We start from the raw sequence: 19,223 nt of genomic DNA on the forward strand, positions 1-19,223 counted from the left end.
ATTGGCACTGGAGTAGTCGAGAGTCGAGAGCCATAGCGCTTACATATTCCATTCGTTTGTCTGTCTGTCTCTTCCTATCTCCCGTCCTAGTTGCATATCTACCTACCTTCTAGCTACTTACCCTACATGCCTAAAGCAGTCGATCTCATGGATGGCCACTTCATCGGACAATTAGCAACGGAGTGGCTATTCATTGCATATCCTGGTTTACTTCTCTTGTCTCATGCCTCATGCCCGCCTATCTGTCCGTACGGAGTACTCCTCAGAACGGACATGCATGGCAGATGGCGGTCAAGATCCCATTCGCCACTGATGGTGATAGGCTGGGTTTACTATACCCTCAGAAATCGATCCACATATTTGTGACGTGGAAAGGTCACTTGGTTTTGGTTACGTTATAGTTATATATTATAGTGTGGAAAACTAAATTGCTGTAGTAGGAACAATCCTCTCAAAGAGCAGGCGGATCAATCCGAAGAGAGGGAAACAGTGCTTATGTCTGATAGACAAGTAGTCTGGGTGAAAGAAAGAAACAAGATCTACTAAAGAATGTCTGTCTGTCTAGCTGCTTTATCTGCCGCTGTAAAATTGAATTTGGAATCGGAATCAATCCCTAGCTATTGCATCGCAGTCCATAATACCGGTGGTGGTAGCGCAACAACAAACTGATCCAAGTCCCAGCCAGGAGAAACACCCCAACTCCATTGCTTGCATGCTGCCTGAATTGAACGAACAAACAAACCCAAAGCATTCCCGGGCCGACAACGAAAGGTCAGGCCCGAGAAAGTCGGAAATCAAAGACAAAAAAAAAAGTACATGATCAGTGAACGAGGTATTTACATGTTTCCCTTGTTCAACATATAAGCTCATAGCGTATCTTATCCTCGTCGTTCGACTCGGCTGAGGGCCCCGAGGATCACGCCGATGTCCTCTCGAGCGCGTGGCCGAAGGCTGAGGTCTTTTTGCTCTCCTTGCTCTTCCAAGGCAAGTCTTCCTAGTGATTTTCTGGCTTCGCGCTCGTCTAATCGCTCGGCGCATATGCGCAGGATCCGCGACGATACATTGTCGGACATAGCCCGATATAGCTCGATATCATGGATGCCAGCCGCGAACGAATCCAAGGTCGGTGCAAGACCAGACGTAATACGGGACAAACGCGTAGAGATGGTTGAGGGGTTGGTTGGAGGTAGAGTAGTGGCGTTCGAAGGTGACTCTGCTTCTTCGGACTGCGCGGTTGAATGTCGCTTTGTGGCATCGGGGTCTATCAAGGCATAGAGTTTGAGTTGAGAAGGCTCAAGGAGTGAAATATCGATCGAGTCGGGCTGAGGCGACTGCTTCTGGTGCCCAGGTTTATTGGAGTCAGATTCTGTTTGCGACGACGGCTGCTCGGTGTGCCCATTTGTTGCAGTATCCGGTTGGCTTGGGGGTTGCTTAATCGGTGGGATAGGCGACGGTCGAAGGAGTGCACTCAGAGAATGCTTCTGCTTTTGTAGCCTTTGATTATTGTTAGCAACCTAGCTTCACTATCATCAGTAATCAGCTCATCAATTCTTACTTCGAGATTTGCTCCTCCAATTCCTTGATCTTCTCTGTGTTCTGCACATTCTTTGGGTTCGGCTTCTTGACCACGACCGATGGAGGGTTGATGTCTTCCCGCGAGAACCAGTTCGATAGCTCGGAATTAGTGGAAAATTCCTTCAGAATCTCCTCCTGAATCACACGCGCTGCTAATTGTCAGTCACAGGAACCATCAAGTTTTATTGATGTAGCCTACCCGCCAAATGCACGCTAGCATCCTCAGCGCCCGACCCAGTAAGCTTCTCTCCCAACGCGCGAGTTGCACACCAAGTCAAAAGTTGACGCATCCTCCTCGGCTCTGGTAGACCATCACTGGCAATGTGCTTGTAGAAGTCTGCTGTGCCAACTTCCTTGTGCGGTAAAGCTATAAGCCGTTAGCATCGCGCGTTGAAATGCTTGATCCGGAAATTTCTCACCATTCGAAACCCCAGAATCGATAAGCGAACTAGCTCGTCGCCCTCTCATCCCTAAACTGCTTCGCCTGTTTCCTTTCCCTGCCTTTGTCTGCCCCCTCATTTCCTTATTCCGTTGAATAACCGGCGTGTCGGCCGCAGGGAGTGCAATTGTTGCCGTCCCAGCCTTCGGAGGCTCCGGGGACACGAATCCGTTTCGCCGCTCGGCCTCCTCATTCGATTTGCTCGGTCGTCCTCTCCGTTTCTTTTTCTCCTTCTCCTTGGGTGCTGGCTCAGTACGATCACGATTGCGCGTTGAGCGCGTATCATTTGCCGGCTGAGGCTGCTGTAGTGGTTGTGGTTGCGGTTGTGCGTGGGTTTGCGTTTGCGTTTGAGATTGAACTTCAGGCTCAGGCGCCGGGGCTTTCGCCTTCCCTCTCGTCGACCGCTTCGCTCGAGGTTCCGTCGTGTGATTCGTGTCGGCAGGAGCTTCAGGCTTCTCTGCAGGTCGCTTTTTCGGCGGGCGACCTCTCTTCGGTGACGGCTGCGGTGCAGATTCTTCAGTGACATGCTCTGGAATGGCGGCCACCGTGGGTTTTGATTTCTTGGGCGGTAGACGTGTGAATTGAAAATCATCGTCGTCCTCGCTGAAAGAATCTGCAGTAGCGACCGAATATAACCATTAGCGAGTACTCTTGACAGCGCATTCAAGGCGCAAGCCGAAGATTTCGAGTTCTAAACTCGTAGTACGGTTTAAAAATGGTAAAATCCCGGGAAACTCACTCTTTCTTTTCCCGCGCGTTGACGTTTCCTCGGCCTTCTCCTGACTGTTCAAACTCAGTCGCGCACTCGACCTCGTGCCTTTCCGACCCGCTTTGCCAGACGTGGCGGATGACGCAGGACGCGCCTGCGCCTGGGAAGTTGCCATGTCGATGGTTCTTAGGGGGTCGCGATATTTCGTTCTCGCTGTAGGGGTGGCCACAACAGTGACGGTCATGTCAAGACCAAGAGAAGGTGGGGCGAGGAGGGGCGTATATGGAAGTGAAAACGCGGACGAAGCTCGAGCAGATGCTTAAGCTGACTTAACAGCGCCTTATCACAGCGATGACCCTTTTGCTGGTCGAGAATAATGGCGGTGCTGCAGAGGGCGGTCTGTTGCGAACGATCCGGCTGGCTTTATCTTCTCGAGCTCTCTTCCCTCAGCAAGTCCACATTCGCGGCACGCTCAGCAATCGAGATATCCCAATATAATCAATCAATCCGCGCCGTTGCGAATTTTCTCAAATGTGCTTCTCATCCGACTGGCGCGGGTGGATGGATGTCGCGCGGTCGCAGTTGACTAGGGAAGCTCGGTTCCGCGAATTCGGTCAACGGAGATTGGGGGGGATTTTCAGGACGTGTAGTCGGTCTTCGGGGAGGCGCGTCCAACAACCAGACACAATTGGGAATTGAGGCGTGTGATAATTAGAATAGACACATAGGTCTTTGGCGGGATTAAGTGGACGCTCCTTGCGCAGCAGGGCTCTCAGACCGGCGTTGTCGGGGTCGATGGGGGGTTTACTCTTGCAAGTCGCCGCAGCACGCGGTTGTTTTGGTCGTGGCGCGTGGGGGGATGGCGCGCTAAGCCCTTTTGGGGGTGACACTCCTCCGCCTTCATCCTCGCGACGTATTGTCGGTATGGGATTATCACGATTAAGATATCAAGCATAAGGATGTGTGGTAGGTTATCATGTGTCAAAATTACATTTGGCCTTTGATTTGCCTCAATATGTCCAATGGCTATCTAACATGCACCTCTCCGCCCGCTGGCGCTCATGGTCCAGATTTATCACAAAAGTTACAACAATGATAGCTCAATCGCTAAGGATGAAAGGCTCCTGGCCTTCTTCAAATCAAATCAAATCACGAAACGCCCTAAAAATGACAAGTCACCCCGACCGGGAGCGAACTGTGTTTATGGAAACCCGTCGCCTTCGAATGGTGGAGCCAGACTACCTTCGATTCTGCGTTTAGCGGCTTGAATCTCTTCAGCGGTGAGATTCTCGCGCTTCTTAGGCATGTCAGGCTCGAACTGAGGGATGTCTGGACTGTGGCCCACAGACATACCCACTCGGATCTAGAAAACAAAGAAGCTTCTGTTAGCGAACCTTGTGCGTCTCGTTCAGCAAGGGGGTGCGGTGCTTACCAAAGTTTCCAAAGGTCCTTTCGAGTTGTCCACAAGGTCAGTATCGAATCTCATTGCCCCTTCCTCGAAAAGGACAAGGAGAGTACTTCCACCAAATTTGAAGTATCCAAGCTCTTCACCGCGAGAAACCTTGTCTCCAGCCTGTCGGGTAATCACAGTGCTACCAACCATCATGGCCCCAACGCAGACCACCATCACACGGCCATGTGCGACCGAATCAATCGGCACTAAGATCCGCACATTCTCGCCGTACACATCCAGTGCAGAACGGATGGCCATAGGGTTGACGGTGTAGTATTCACCTTCAATGGTCTTCGGTGTTCCCATGACACCATCAACTGGAATGTGGAAACGATGGTAGTCCTGAGGTGCAAGACGGAAAACGCCCAATGCTCCGTTCTTGTACCGATGGGCATCCTCGGGATAGGCATTTCCGAGGAGGCGCTCGATAGAGAACTCCCGCCCCTTGACCCAGATGCTAGTTGCATCACTCATGCGGTCAAAAACGACCGATCGGCAATCAGCCGGAGAGACCACAACCCTAGGCTCGTTGGGGGCCGAACAAGGGCGAGCCTCTGGCTTGAGTTGACGGTAGAAGAACTCGTTGAAATTCTTGAACTGATCTAAGGGTAGCAGAACCTCGGACAAATCCAGTTGATGGAAGTTGATGAAGTCTTGAATCTGGCTTGCCGAATCCGGGTCGTCGTATTTTTTGCCTTGCTTGATACTGAGAGACTTCAAGATCTTACGAACTGTTGTAAGTTGTTAGCTTTTTCTCTTCCTTTTTCAGCCGATTCGCATATCCAGAGGGCCATACTTCGCTTCTTCTCCATATCTCGGCTCTTCAGCCCCTTATACAGCAGACGAATACCAAGACGAACGTAGACACTCATCCGCTCCTCGTTGATCTGTCCTGTGATCCGATCTTGAACGAGAATATTTGCGGAATTGGCTCCTAGCTTATAACCTCCGTAGGAAATCTTTGTGATAACCTTGGTGTACCACTTGCGCTGTGCTTGACTTGAGGTCACAAAGCCGCCCATCACCAGGTTGTCGACCTGACGCCAGTCTCGACTCGCACAAGTGGCAATGTGGGTAATGATATCCGCGTCGGAGCGTTTCGAGAGTCGCGGCTGGTGGCACAGCGGACATTCGCGGATTTCAATCACATGCTCCTCACCTCGTTCATCGCCTAGATCATCTGGGTGAAGATCCTCTTCATTCAAGGCGAGCTGGTCTTCACTAGACAAGGTAGGTACGGACGTCGATTGAGGATCAGTGTTGGCAGGTAAGGCAGAAGCGGTTTCCAAATCATCGTCACCACTCGACGGGTCCTCGCTTTCCTGGCTGCCCGTGGAGGAGGTCGGCACGAGCTTCTTAATGTTAAGGCCTGAACGAGAGTTCTGCAGGGCCTGGAGGGTGTCCTCCAGACATATCACCACTTGATCAAACGTTAGGTCCATGGTCTCGGAACTCTCATTTTCCTCGCTGAAACGTTCGAAGAAGCTGTCAATGGTAGACTCTTTCAACGTTGAGCCGAGAGTGTCGAGCATTGTCGTAAGCTCGACTTTGTCGATGCGACCACTATCATCGGCGTCATACTGCCGAAGCATCAACCTCCAAAATTGTTGACGCAGAGCGCGATAAGGCATGTATTTAGCCTTCACAATGAGCTCCGGGGAATGTTTGTCCTCCCATCGCTCTTTGTTTTTCAGCGTCAGTGGGATGCGATACAATTGAAGCCCTTCTGACTCAAGGGGCGCGATTGCGCTATTATTTGTCGCGGTCGGGGCAGAGGAAATATTACTTCCCGAGCCCTCCTCGACGGCCAACGTAGGAAGAGACGTCGACAGCTCTTGGCTCGAGTGCACTGACTGACCCGACAGAGACGCAGTGCTACTCCGAGACCTCCCTTTATTGGACAGCTTCGACAAGCTATTAGTTGATGGGGACGGACTAATATCAATCTTAATTCCAGCCGTGTTTTCAGTTTCAGAGGTCTCAGACCCTGTTGGGTCAAGAGTAGGGTCCAAAAATTTGTAAAGACCCGTTTCCAAATCGGCCTCGGGGGCCGACTGGATCAACGTTTGAAGTGGAAAGCCAGCGGAAGCGACAAAGTCGTTGCCGGAGAACTTGTCCCTGTCCATCACAGTAAAGCTGATTGTATAAGACTGTTCGTGTTTCATGACTTGGAACACCATTTTCTCGTGGTATACTGGGTTTAGGTTGTGACGTATGACGGGTGTCCGGAGGGTCTTTCTTCCCAACGAGGTCACAACGAACGGGTCCATATCAAAGGAAGTACGGGTCACTGGTAGACATAATTCATAAGCTTGACTCTTGGGGATTGGGGTGATGAAGAAGCGGGGGCTGTAAACTCATACCATTTCGTTCCGGTGGAAGATCCGTTACTCTGACAATCTCCATGAATACAATTCCCTGGACCCCGTTTCCAGCGCCAGAAAACTGGTACGCTCGAGCTGCTAATGATTTGCGTTTGAGTCGTGCCAGCCGCAATCTTCTCCGCCGTTTCTCCACGACCTCGGGTTTCGCGGGATCGTCGGTCTCATCCGATGTTTCTTCATCTCTGTCGGCGTCGTCCAACACGATGGAAGGAATCTGCGGATAGTCTTCGTCGTCCTCGCTGGTACACACCACACTCTTGAATTTCTGGTAGATCTCATCGGGGGATGCGGAGGGGTTCGAGGGGTCGATAAGCGAGAATTGCAGAAGAATCTCTCCAGACACGGTGCTGTCCTTCTTCTTGACCCTTTTAGATTTCAGGGTATACCATTTCGGCTTCAGAGAAATGTCAGTCTGCGCAAGTCCCGTAATCTTCCAACCATGCAGTCAGGACCTACCAGCTGTTGTACCTCCCCGGGAGAAAAGATCTCTTCCAGGGGAATGTCAAACTCGCCCATGTAGTCCTTCCCAAATCTGTCATGATCCCAACAAATACATTCTAGCAGCGGCACCCCGACAACGGGCATTTCGAATACAACGTTCCATTCTGGGTTCAAGGTCTTTGGTATCGTGGGGGTTGATTGTCGCGCATCTCCGAGGGTAACGATGAGGTACTAAGCGGATAACGCCGGAAGTCAGTCACAGTTGTTGGAGGACGAGTTGAGGGGGTGCAGGTGTAACTCACCGGATCGCTAGTACCGTTTCTATCTTTTGCCGCGAGATTGCGCCCCTGTTGCAACGAGACGATTCGGGTCAGTTACAGGGAACAACCGGCAAAGCTTGACGTAATCTCGGCCGCAGAGGCAAAACATCACTCACCCGTAACACGTTAACCTTGAGAACGAGAGGGGGTTTTGAATCCGGGAACCTCATCGGACTTGTGCTCCGACTCTGACCGGGGGTCGAGGCATTGCTCCGAGTGCTCAGGTGAGAGGTCAGGCGTTGAGGAATCGGTAGCCGCACCATAATGGCCGTTCGGGAGGTGCGGGGGCTCAAACAGTGAGGCCGAAGACGGGACACGTCGCGTCAACACCGACGATTCGAGGCTCGAAAGGATAGAAAGGACAGAAGGATCGACAAGCGAGGGTTCGGCGGGTTAATTGGGCGGTTTGGATGGTATAAAGGACGGGGGAGGGCGTTGGGGATGCAGCTCTCCAACGACAGAGGTGTCGCGGTGAGGTTGTCGGTTTCCAGTGCCGGGTTGATCTACAATCCGCCCGGGTCGATCGAATTACGACACTCGGAGCCACAACAACGTACCGGACACGCTGCTCAGGATTTGAAACCCAGTGGCAACTGATGCGATCGGGACTGGGAGCGGAGAGGATGGAGAAGGAGAAATAACCACAAGGTGCAGGGTAAGAGAAAACAAGTACAGAATGGGAGGAAAACAAGTCGGGGGGGAAAAGGAGAGGCGACACGAACAACCGGGCGAGCGAAAGAAGAAAGGAAATAACAAGCTCACAATCCCGGGCGACGGACTGATGGGGCGGAGGGGGGAAGATTGGACCGATTACTAGTTTACGAGGTTCTTAACTCTCAAGAAGGTCAGCAATAATGGCAGCAAGAAGACTACTGTACTAATTTGGGGGGGGGAGGATTTAAATTAAATCCAGCCGGGAGGCTCCGCTATCACTATATTTATATCCTGGCATGTACAGTAAGTACCAAGATGCATGATGTGATTCTGATGACCCTCGTTCTTGATCCACGATCAATCCAAGTACATTAAATGAATACATAAACCTCCTAACGGCAATAAAATCCACGGAACCCTTCGGCTACGGGCCTTGGCGGTCATGGCCATGGCATTTCCCCAACAAGACGACGTCAGGCTAGAACTTGACAGAAAGGTGGTCTTGTCTTTGATCCACTGGCGACTCCACCGACTGACTTCTGGAGAGGGAAAAGTGGCTGCCTAGGCACTACTTGCCGATTTCTTTTCTCTTCTGGCCGTTTTGTACCACAGTCCCCGATGTGGCTCAGCAATGACCTTTGAGGATGAAGAAGAGGGGGAATTCCATTGACCATCATTGGTGCTCGGATGGATATCATCTGAACCACCCATGCATCCATGGATACAATGTCTCCGGTAGGGGATGGCATGGATGGAAGTATGGAGTAACTTCAATGGACTTTCACCGCCTCCCCCCTGACTGAACCAGAGCTTTTCTGAATTAAATCCCGCATTCCTCCTCAATAATCCGTGTTCCTGACTTCTTCTCTCATTTCTCAGTTGTTTGTTTCTTTTTTTTTTGTTTCTTTTTTATTCTCCGCGTTTCTGAAACCTGCCACTGTGGCACGGAGGAAGGGGGGCCATCTGCTTCTAATTCCATCATCCCTGGTGCTGCACTGCGAACTGCACCGTGCATATCATCCAAGTGGGCATTTAGCCTGCAGGAGTGCTGCATTGCTCCCAAACCAGTCACTCCCGCTAATTCAAACCATTAAATTCCAGGATGCTCCGTCGCGGTGGCTCCGAGCTAAATCGGAAATTTTGCCTTCTTATTGATGGACGATGTCTCAGCCTCCTCCGGTCTGCTTTCGTCCGCCGGGGGAATCAATTGACTGCTTACCACTAGACAGTAGTAGCAGGGAGTACCGAGGAGATACCACAAGATTCCTAGAGATTATCCCAACGTTTCCTGCTAGTATGCCGGTCTAGCTAAGTCTGCTAGTCATGCATACACCGTAGACTCGGGGTTATCATGCACGTTGGTTTTTAACTCCATGAATTGCGGCCGGTCGTGCCCCGCCATGAGCTTTGGGTGTTGGAAATCGGTTGGGAAGTTGACGCTATATTTTCGGTCCGAGACTTTCTCGCCCCTCCTCATCTTTCGCGTTCTTTTCGTCGGCGATGGTGGCAAGTGCAACGTCTCCAGAGTAGATGAGGGGAATTTAGGCCGAGATCAGGATTATTTACCCCGCCCTCGCCAGATGAATCCGCCATCCTGTTCCCATGGGCTTATGCCTATGGTAGTATCCATTCTACGGAGTAAGATTGGATCAATCAACCTCGGCCTTGTGCTCGTTGGCTATCGTTCCATTGCCTTCATTGGTCTACATATACGGTATCGGGCTATTCTGACGCAAAATTTATTCTGTTCTAACAGTCTTGAGGACTTGACGTTTGCCTTCTTCTCAATGAATGGTTTGCCGCAGAGCCCGCTCGATCTGGCGCTTTGAATGCCCCGTGTCAGATGTCTGTAAGCTAGTGACAGATGGATCATCTAGCTAAGATTAGTGGCTTGGTACCCTGGCTTTTCTAATCTCTGCTTATCGGAGGAGATGATCGATATTAATTAATTAGAACGGCCAACGCTCAGTCCTCGGTCCGCTTGGAGCCGGGATACAAGCGCTGCCAAGTTATCTATCCATTGCTGCGAGACCTTGCGTGGGGTGCACATAGTAGAGGGGATATGGTAAACAGGCCTGGGATCATTGAAACGGAATAATCGTCATTTTGTGTTAAGCAATAGATCTCCTACATTACAGAGGCTCTAAAGTTGACTTCATGTGTTGCTATTCTAGCTTGTTTATCCTTCTCCTTGTTTTTGTCCCTCACGCCAAGGTTCGTGAAATATATCTACGTGAGCGGGCGTTGATAGACACATGTACTCGGCCTGCTGAGACGGTGTAATACCGAAGAAGCTAGAGATATCAGGGCTCTTCGGAGGGAATCTAGGGCCCTTATTGACCACGCCCTGAAATAGTTTTCTTGCGTTGCTTTTGGTTATTCGTACTATGGTAGTGTCCCGTTCGTGTTTACGGAGCAGTAGAGATGCTATAAGGCGGTGAGTAATCGGAGTGCTACCCAGTACTGCCGTACTAAACCACACCGCCTCCTAGAGTTTGCTGTTAGAATCACGTGATATTAGTGATAGGAGTAAACGAGATGTGTCCCTCTCAACTCCATTGTGAGCTTCGGTCGGATTGCAGACTACTTAGTACACTGACACCTAATAGCTGAAGGCCGACAATCTAGTCGCAAGTTTCTTCTTAAATCTTCCGTCCCATGTTCAACTTATCACCTTCTCTCTTTTCTCACGTATACCCGTGTGGAGTATGGGGGACGACTAGCACACCTATCACCCTTTAACTCGGAGCGTTGCTTCAAACCCACCCCTTCGTAGACATGAAGAATCTCCTCACCTTCGAGTCACTACACCGTAGAAAACCCAGTCCCTACTCCGTACTTGACCCTTATTGTCGATCATCAGACCTAACCATACAGAGCCCGGCGGCAAGTCATGCCACCTGCTGACTAAACTGCCAATATTGGGGGGTTGCAGCAATCAGCTTGTAAAGTTCCTGATTGTCGCATCTCGTCGTGATCATTTGTCTCTTCAAACCATCCCCTCCCGCATTTTCACCTTGCCTTACTATTTGATTATTATTCCTGCTGCTGCGGGCTCGCTGTTCCAGTGGAGACCAGCCTTTCCGTGCATTGTCCACACCACCGCTGGTTCCATGGGCCCGATTGCTGCCTCTCTTTCCGATTGTTAAATATTAGATGAACTAGTAGCCCACCTCCACTCTTCGCCTCCTTCGCCGCGCTCTCCATGAGTCTGACAAACCCGCCATCGTCCGGTCCATTCACTGCATCGTCCAGGCCCGCAGCGGCCACCGTCAGCCAGAGTCTGTCTTTGAAAAAGAGCCTACAGACCGCTGTCGATGGTAATACCGATTAATATCATCATTATTCCCCCCACCCCATCACCTACCCAGTGACTGTCACTGTCTCTTTGCCACTTAAATTGATCTCTTACATTCTTTTCTTATTTTGTTAAACATTTTTGCCCTGTCTAGACCCGTCACTATGTGTTCTGGTGGATAAGGGGGTTTTATCCGCAGTCTATCTCAAATAATTCCGGAGGACACTTCCACGGTGACCGCCGGGTACTACGACGGCCCTTTCTATCTGTTTTTCTTTCATCATGTTTGGAAGGAATTTCCCGTTCTTTAATTCCATCGGCGGGTTTTATCCACGTGGTAATGGCTTTTCCCTCTGAATTGGCCGTGGGTCATTGGCTTGAATGGTTGTCATATTCGTTCTGTCTTCCTTCGGCTTTTCTTTCCCCTTCGTGCCTCTTCATTCCCCCTCTCCTATCACGGATGCGTTCTTACACTCAAATGCTTGGTCGGAAGAACGAGAATGGATCCGGTGGCTAACGTTATTCCGGTCTTGAAGACAATATAGATCCGAGAAAGTCGACCGGCTATACTAGCAAAGTCCGTGTGCGCGATAAATACCATATTGTGGGATTTATCAGTAGCGGTACCTATGGCCGTGTTTACAAGGCCGTTGGGAAAAATGGACAGAAAGGCGAATTTGCAATTAAAAAGTTGGTTGACATGGATTCTCACACTATCTCATTGGCTTCCGATGGCTGACCACTCATAGGTTCAAACCGGATAAAGAGGGCGAAATTATCCAGTACACGGGCCTCTCTCAGTCGGCAATCCGGGAGATGTCCCTGTGCTCTGAACTAGACCACCCTAATGTCGTGCAGCTAGAAGAGATCATCTTGGAAGACAAGTGCATCTTCATGGTCTTCGAATACACAGAACATGATCTGCTTCAGATTATCCATCACCACACCCAGCCTCAAAGGCATGCTATTCCGGCGCCGATGGTCAGGTCCATCCTGTTCCAATTGCTCAATGGCTTACTTTACCTTCATACGAATTGGGTCCTGCACCGAGACCTGAAACCAGCAAATATCTTGGTCACGTCAAAGGGTGCCATTCGTGTCGGAGATCTCGGACTTGCACGTCTGTTCTACAAACCCCTAAACTCTCTATTCTCCGGCGACAAAGTCGTTGTTACAATTTGGTATCGTGCTCCCGAACTGCTAATGGGCAGCCGACATTACACCCCTGCCGTCGACCTATGGGCTGTGGGATGCATATTTGCCGAGCTGCTCTCCCTCCGCCCTATTTTCAAGGGCGAGGAAGCAAAAATGGACAGCAAAAAGACGGTACCGTTTCAGCGGAACCAGATGATGAAGATCATCGAAATCATGGGCTTGCCCACAAAAGACGCCTGGCCGGGTATCGTATCGATGCCTGAATACTCCCAGCTGCAGTCCCTCGCAATGTCCCGCGCACCAGGCCATCTGCCTCGCTCGTCGAACTTGGAGGGCTGGTATCAGAACTGTTTGAAGAATGGCGGATACTCTTCCGCCTCGAATGCCGGGACCCCTGGCGCGGATGGATACGACCTGCTGTCGCGCCTGCTGGAGTATGATCCCACCAAGAGAATCACGGCCCGTGAGGCCCTTGAACATCCGTTTTTCCAGAACGGTGGGCCTATCCCGGCTAATTGCTTCGAGGGATTCGAGGGTAAATATCCCCACCGTCGTGTTACGCAGGACGACAATGATATCCGATCGGGCAGCTTGCCCGGTACGAAACGGAGTGGGCTACCGGATGATAGTCTGATGGGGAGAGCTGCGAAGCGGCTCAAAGAGTAGTAGGGGATTGTTCGCGTTGCATATTGTCCTTGTGTTACTTTTTTTCGGCAAGTATATATGTTTTGGGTGTTGATAGAGCTTAGCATTGCTTTTGCATTGGGTGATGGCGTTTCGAATCTACTCGAATCGGTGATGGTACCTCTTGTTATAAATAATCATTCAAAGAAATACACATATTGCAAGGCCATTGAGTTGATATACCTAACATGACCTTTGGTTCATAGATAAAGTAGTATGGCATGTGTGAAATATATCAATTTATATTAGTGCATATTGGAAGCCCGTGTCCTGATTCCCACCATACGCGCCCAGGTTAAAGCAGATTCCGTCCTTGTCGTGTTCCCTAATTCCCAACCCTTATCCAATGTACAAAAAAAAATCAATAGCCTAGGTAAAAGTTAGGCCAAACGATAGTTGGAAAGATTGGAGACTTCGTATACGTACCACTTTGCTCCCGTCTGTTGCCGTCATCTTCGTTATCGTTATTATCGTCCCCCTTGGACATAGAAGCCTGTCCAGCTGCATCCCGCATTGGCTGCTCATCCCCACGGAGCTTTTCGAAATAGGACTTGATATCGTCCGCGCCAACTGCAGTTCCTGACTCCGCGAACGGCTTCAGGAACTCCTTCACCTTGTCTCGCAGATGGTTGTAGACCATGGCGCCCTCGATGGCTCGAACACGATCGATGTTGTTGAGAGCAGCTTCGCCGCGATCATAAATGCTGCCGGTGCCGGTGCTGCCCCCGCCGTTGGCTTCGTCACCTATCTCCGAGAGAGGTGGCTCGTAGGTCTCTTCCTCCTCTCGGAGTTGAGGATGGTGGGCGAGGTTAGGGTAGCATTCGGGGCAGCGGCAGAAGTGGTCGCGGAAATCTTCCTTGAGAAAAAGGGAGAAGACGCCGGATGGGGTAGAGGATGGGAGGAGCTCGTGCTTGTGCTTGTCCTTTGCAGGTTCGGGTTGTGCAGGTTCGGCCTCTGGTTGTGGCTCTGCCTCTGGCTTTTCCTCCTGCTTTGGCTCGTCCTTCGTTTCTGCGGGTGTCTCATGGATGTCTTCTTTAGTGCGCTTTGACGTAGGCTCGCTTTCAACTACCTCGTCCTCCGCTTTCCGCTTCTTCGAGTTCGCAGATTGTTCCTCTTGATTTTCAGACGTGGTCGACGTCTCCGGAGCTGGCTCAGTATCTGCTTCTGCCTTGGTCAAACCACCCTCCTTGTAGACAGGCGGCAAGAACCCAGTTGTACTGGCATACTTCTTCAACCACGGATTCGACTCAACGCACTTGAAGCAAATAAACGTCTCAAAGTCATCCTCCAAAGGAAATCCCGGAGGCAACGGAATCTCATCCTCCTCGTTCTCCTCATCCGCCTGTTCACTGCCATCGCCTTTCTTCTTCAACTCCTCATACCATGTCCGCGGTAACCCGATCATACATTCTGGATGCCACCAGTCCTCACCACATCCGCCCGTCTCGGCGCTGCCGAGACCCAGGCACTGGAACATCGTGCCGCGCTCCTGATCCGCATTGTAGTCTTCGCCGCACCCGCAGAACTTGTTCTGGAAGTTATGGTTGTATTTGTTATCTGGATGCGCATTTTCCGAGTGAACGCCTTTCTTGCCGGTTTGGGGGTCTTCGCGCAACGTGCAGGGCGAGGTCGACGGGACGCGCGTGGTTCCGCAATCGCAGACGAAGTTTCGTTTGTTGAACAGCTCGACGAGCGTGTGTTCGCCGTGGCAGGAGATGGAGCAGGAATAGCAGACGCCTGCGGCGGTGTGTGGTGCGGAGGGGTCCGAGGGGGGAGGGTTGCAGGTGAGGCAGGCGAAGAGACTCTGTCGGAGGGGTCCTAGGGCTTGTGTGCAGGTGTCGAACGACTTGGAGAGTAGGTTGTGTTAGCTTTGGGGCTTGTGACTGATTGGCGTGTGGTTGCTCACATAAGGGAGGACCTCGCGGGCGTCGGCTTCTAGGCGCATTTGACTCTCGAGAAACCTGGGGGTAGAAACGGATTAGCTGACTGTAATGACATTTGCAAAGGTCGCTGTAGATGCGCCTTTCTATCGAATATGATTTCAATGCTCACTCTCGTGCGGTCTGCGAATTCTGCGAACCGAAGCTTTCGCGCCTTTGGCCGGCATCTTGTCCGTTCAGCGCCTGCGCGGCATTGGTGGGAGGACCGACGGAATCAGGGTTGGTCGTCATTGTAAATGATTTGTTAAGAGAGCGATTCTTTTACCAGGCGTTTATGAAAAGAAGATGAAATGGAAGCCTGGTCAATGGACGAATCCCCTGGCGACGTCAGGTAACGTTGCGCTCAGTTCCCCAGAGCTAACGCGGCGCGACGCACCTTAAGTGTTTGCTCTGTTTGCATCGAATAACCACGAACTGAAAGTTTAAGATGTTTCGTTCATGGCGAACAACACTGCGAGCGATCAAGGGAGAGGCTTAATTATTTTCCATCGTGAAATAAGGGGTCTTGTAGCGATGTCATTTTGGAGTGCCCTGAATCCCACATGATTCCCAACAGGAATTGTGGTGACTACGCGGAATGACGGGTCGACATGCTGAAGATGATTGCACATGTACTCCATACCACAGGAATGACTAGTAGTATATGAGGAAAATAGAGCTGAAGCCCTCGAAATCTAGTCATCTCTAGCACTCTGTGACTCTGAGCATGGAGCGTGGGTAAATTGACGCTTTCGCTAAACCACCTTTCCCAATCGGGGTTTAATTGAACCTCAACGCGTCGAACCGCGCGACGCGTATTTTACGCGCCTCAGCCCTTCGCCAAGAATCGAAGTCTCCCTCTCTCCCAGGAAACGAAAAAGACGCCCACACAGCAACACCCGTGGGATCAGTTTGGCCTGTCTATTCTCCCACCCCAGCTAATCACATTGAACCCTGCACACCATGAGGTATGTGCAAATATCTCGATGGCCTGGAATGCCTTTCAAGGCGTTTCTCTTGTCCTTTTTTCGCCTTCATACTAATTCTTTTTGCGCAGTTCACCACTCCGCCCCAGCAATTCCGCCGCAAACCGCGGGCTTGGAAGCCTGAATCGACGAAAGAGATCCAGAGAACCCGATGATGATGCTTCTTCAGTCGCTCCTCCCTCCAGTCGTAAGTTCATTGACCTGCGTTAGAAGATTGCTGGCTTTTGACTGACTCCTGTAGCTCCCCCTTCCTCCCCTCCTATGCTCCCCTTTGATGATGATGACGACCGAGACGAAGAAGCCGAGATGTTGGGAGACATTGACGACATTGAAGAGATGGCGGAAGACGAGGGAGGAATTGATCTGTTCGATGACAACTTCGAAAGAGATTACAGGAGTACTGCCGACGACCGCTACCGAGGACAGTACATCGATGACGATGATGTCGAACATGAAGAGCTTGACCTGGGTGCCCGTCGCGAGCTGGAATCTCGTATGAACCGCAGAGATCGCGAATTCGAGCGCCGCCGCCGTATGCCTGCAGCGTTCCTGCAGGACGATGATGGTGATATTGACCTCGCTCGCCAACCTCGTCGACGGAGGCACCAGTACGACGAGGACCGAGACGACATTGAGATGGGCGACACTGCCATGGAGGAACTCTCTCTGGACGAGATGATGGACGTCAAGGCCACTAATGTCACCGACTGGGTTCTTCAGCCTCAAGTGCTTCGCTCCATCTACACACAGTTCAAGGCTTTCCTGACCGAATACACCGATGCCACTGGTGGTTCCGTGTACGGAAACAAGATCAAGACTCTTGGTGAGGTTAACTCTGCATCTCTCGAGGTGTCATACACCCACCTGAGTACTTCCAAGGCGGCACTTTCATATTTCCTGGCGAACGAACCTACTGAGGTGCTCAAGGTTTTCGACCAAGTCGCTCTTGACGTTACCTTGTTCCACTACCCGCAGTACCACGATATTCATAACGAGATCCACGTCCGCATCACAGATCTTCCGGTCACTTACACGCTACGCCAACTGCGCCAGCAGCATCTTAACTGCCTCATTCGGGTCACCGGAGTCGTCACACGTCGCACCGGTGTGTTTCCTCAGCTGAAATATGTCATGTTCACCTGTGCCAAGTGTAACATGACACTGGGTCCCTTCCAGCAAGAAGCTAGCCAGGAAGTGAAGATCTCCTACTGCCAGAACTGTCAATCTAAGGGCCCGTTCTCTGTCAACTCGGAGAAGACCGTCTACCGTAACTACCAGAAGTTGACCTTGCAGGAGTCTCCTGGCTCTGTTCCTGCCGGTCGTCTGCCTCGTCAACGAGAAGTCGTACTCCTGGCTGATCTGATCGACTCGGCCAAGCCTGGAGACGAAGTTGAGGTGACGGGTATCTACCGCAACAGCTACGACGCCCAACTGAACAACAAGAACGGATTCCCTGTCTTTGCAACGATCATTGAGGCGAACCATGTTGTCAAGTCTCACGACCAGCTGGCTGGTTTCCACTTGACCGAGGAGGATGAGCGCGAGATCCGAGCCTTGTCAAGGGACCCTGAGATCGTCGACAAGATCGTGCGATCCATCGCCCCTAGTATCTATGGTCACTTGGATGTGAAGACTGCAGTCGCCCTGTCCCTCTTTGGTGGTGTTAGCAAGCAGGCGCAAGGCAAGATGAACATTCGTGGTGATATCAACGTCCTTTTGCTCGGTGACCCTGGTACGGCCAAGTCACAGGTCCTGAAGTACGTTGAGAAGACCGCCCACCGAGCTGTCTTCGCCACTGGTCAAGGTGCCAGTGCCGTCGGTCTCACAGCCAGCGTGCGTCGTGATCCTTTGACCAGCGAATGGACTCTCGAAGGCGGTGCTCTCGTGCTGGCGGACCGCGGTACCTGCCTCATTGATGAATTCGACAAAATGAACGACCAGGACCGTACCTCTATCCACGAAGCTATGGAACAGCAGACAATCTCCATCTCCAAGGCTGGTATCGTTACCACCCTGCAAGCCCGCTGCGCCGTTGTCGCCGCCGCAAACCCGATCGGTGGCCGCTACAACAGTACGGCGCCCTTCTCCGCTAACGTCGAGCTTACCGAGCCCATCTTGTCTCGTTTTGATATCCTCTGCGTTGTCCGCGACTTGGTCGAGCCCACCGAAGACGAACGCTTGGCCAACTTCGTCGTGGAATCCCACCACCGCGCAAACCCTGCTCGCCCTACCCGAGATGAGAAGGGCAACCTCATCAACGCCAAAGGACAGATGGTCGACGAAGAAGGCTACCGCATCAACGATAAGGGTGAACGCCTTCCTCCGACCCAAGAGGAAATCCAGGAGCGCGAAAACGTCAAGAGGAAGGAGGCAGAGGAGAAGGAGGGCGAGATTCCTCAGGAACTTCTTCGGAAATACATCCTCTATGCTCGCGAGCACTGCCACCCCAAGCTTTACCAAATCGACCAGGATAAGATTGCGCGTCTGTTCGCAGACATGAGGCGCGAGTCTTTGGCAACGGGTGCCTACCCTATCACCGTACGTTCTATACCGTCCCTTGCTCATGCGTTTGACTAATGAATAAACTAGGTCCGTCACCTGGAAGCCATCATGCGTATCGCCGAATCTTTCTGCAAGATGCGTCTATCGGAGTACTGTTCTTCGCAGGACATCGACCGCGCCATCGCCGTCACGGTGGACTCGTTCATCGGCAGCCAGAAAGTCAGCTGCAAGAAGGCTCTATCTCGGGCATTCGCCAAGTACGTTCCATTCCATTCCTTCTCCGCTCTATCAACACCTGTTGAAATGTGTACTAATAACTTCCCGAAAAATAGATACACACTCTCCCGCCCTAAACCCCAATCGCACCGCAAAGCCGGCATTGCCGCCCCCGATCCATTCAACTTTCGGACCACCTCTAGAGTGCGGTAGAAACGTTCTGCCGATCTTTGTTTTCTAGAGAGATGGCTATTCTTGTTTCTTTTTCTTTTCTTATCATGACATGATTTGTTTCGAAGTTATTCAAAGCAAAACAGGAATGAATCAACTTCAGTTCAGTTCTTGAACTCGAAAGTTGTTCGTTCAAGATTAATATCGTCGGGCTTTTATCTCATGGGGGTTTACGGGGTTCGGGGGCGTCGCATGAGTTTATTGAATTGTTTGTTCTGGATATACTCCGTCCGTCTGGATATGATACTGATACCTAC

At 51.3% G+C, this 19,223-nt stretch overlaps 5 protein-coding genes across 6 annotated transcripts; 2 read left to right on the plus strand and 3 right to left on the minus strand.

Annotated features, from left to right (window-relative positions):
• Nucleotides 1–878: 878 nt before the first annotated feature.
• LDX57_002049 (Mis12-Mtw1 family protein) lies at nucleotides 879–2,967 on the minus strand (the record flags this gene model as incomplete). The annotated part of the gene is made up of 5 exons (XM_046083691.1): nucleotides 879–1,494; nucleotides 1,556–1,724; nucleotides 1,775–1,942; nucleotides 1,995–2,627; nucleotides 2,754–2,967. The coding sequence occupies 5 exons, from the start codon at nucleotides 2,965–2,967 to the stop codon at nucleotides 879–881; spliced, it is 1,800 nt and encodes a 599-aa protein (XP_045939654.1).
• Nucleotides 2,968–3,703: 736 nt separating this feature from the next.
• On the minus strand, nucleotides 3,704–8,200 carry PSD2. 2 transcript variants are annotated; one of them, XM_046083692.1, is made up of 7 exons: nucleotides 7,438–8,200; nucleotides 7,304–7,348; nucleotides 7,017–7,232; nucleotides 6,540–6,954; nucleotides 4,973–6,466; nucleotides 4,156–4,907; nucleotides 3,704–4,086 (listed from the first exon to the last, which is right to left on the minus strand). In XM_046083692.1, the coding sequence occupies exons 1-7, from the start codon at nucleotides 7,582–7,584 to the stop codon at nucleotides 3,925–3,927; spliced, it is 3,231 nt and encodes a 1,076-aa protein (XP_045939655.1). In that variant the 5' UTR covers nucleotides 7,585–8,200; the 3' UTR covers nucleotides 3,704–3,924. The 2 variants fall into 2 exon arrangements, with proteins under 2 accessions (XP_045939655.1, XP_045939656.1); XM_046083693.1 differs by having other exon boundaries at nucleotides 7,304–8,200.
• A 3,355-nt stretch (nucleotides 8,201–11,555) lies between these two features.
• Nucleotides 11,556–13,094, plus strand: ssn3 (cyclin-dependent serine/threonine protein kinase SSN3; the record flags this gene model as incomplete). Its single annotated transcript, XM_046083694.1, has 3 exons — nucleotides 11,556–11,610; nucleotides 11,810–11,963; nucleotides 12,023–13,094. The coding sequence occupies 3 exons, from the start codon at nucleotides 11,556–11,558 to the stop codon at nucleotides 13,092–13,094; spliced, it is 1,281 nt and encodes a 426-aa protein (XP_045939657.1).
• A 379-nt stretch (nucleotides 13,095–13,473) lies between these two features.
• On the minus strand, nucleotides 13,474–15,283 carry LDX57_002052 (putative metaphase-anaphase transition protein (Mlo2); the record flags this gene model as incomplete). The annotated part of the gene is made up of 4 exons (XM_046083695.1): nucleotides 13,474–13,481; nucleotides 13,539–14,958; nucleotides 15,019–15,073; nucleotides 15,165–15,283. 4 exons carry the CDS (start codon nucleotides 15,281–15,283, stop codon nucleotides 13,474–13,476), a joined length of 1,602 nt encoding a protein of 533 aa, XP_045939658.1.
• Nucleotides 15,284–15,994: 711 nt separating this feature from the next.
• MCM2 (MCM DNA helicase complex subunit MCM2) lies at nucleotides 15,995–18,948 on the plus strand (the record flags this gene model as incomplete). The annotated part of the gene is made up of 5 exons (XM_046083696.1): nucleotides 15,995–15,999; nucleotides 16,089–16,204; nucleotides 16,259–18,555; nucleotides 18,607–18,776; nucleotides 18,852–18,948. 5 exons carry the CDS (start codon nucleotides 15,995–15,997, stop codon nucleotides 18,946–18,948), a joined length of 2,685 nt encoding a protein of 894 aa, XP_045939659.1.
• Between the last annotated feature and the right edge of the window lie 275 nt (nucleotides 18,949–19,223).

Source organism: Aspergillus melleus (assembly GCF_016097325.1).
Source record: "Aspergillus melleus strain CBS 546.65 chromosome Unknown contig1, whole genome shotgun sequence".
Classification (NCBI taxonomy): domain Eukaryota; kingdom Fungi; phylum Ascomycota; class Eurotiomycetes; order Eurotiales; family Aspergillaceae; genus Aspergillus; species Aspergillus melleus.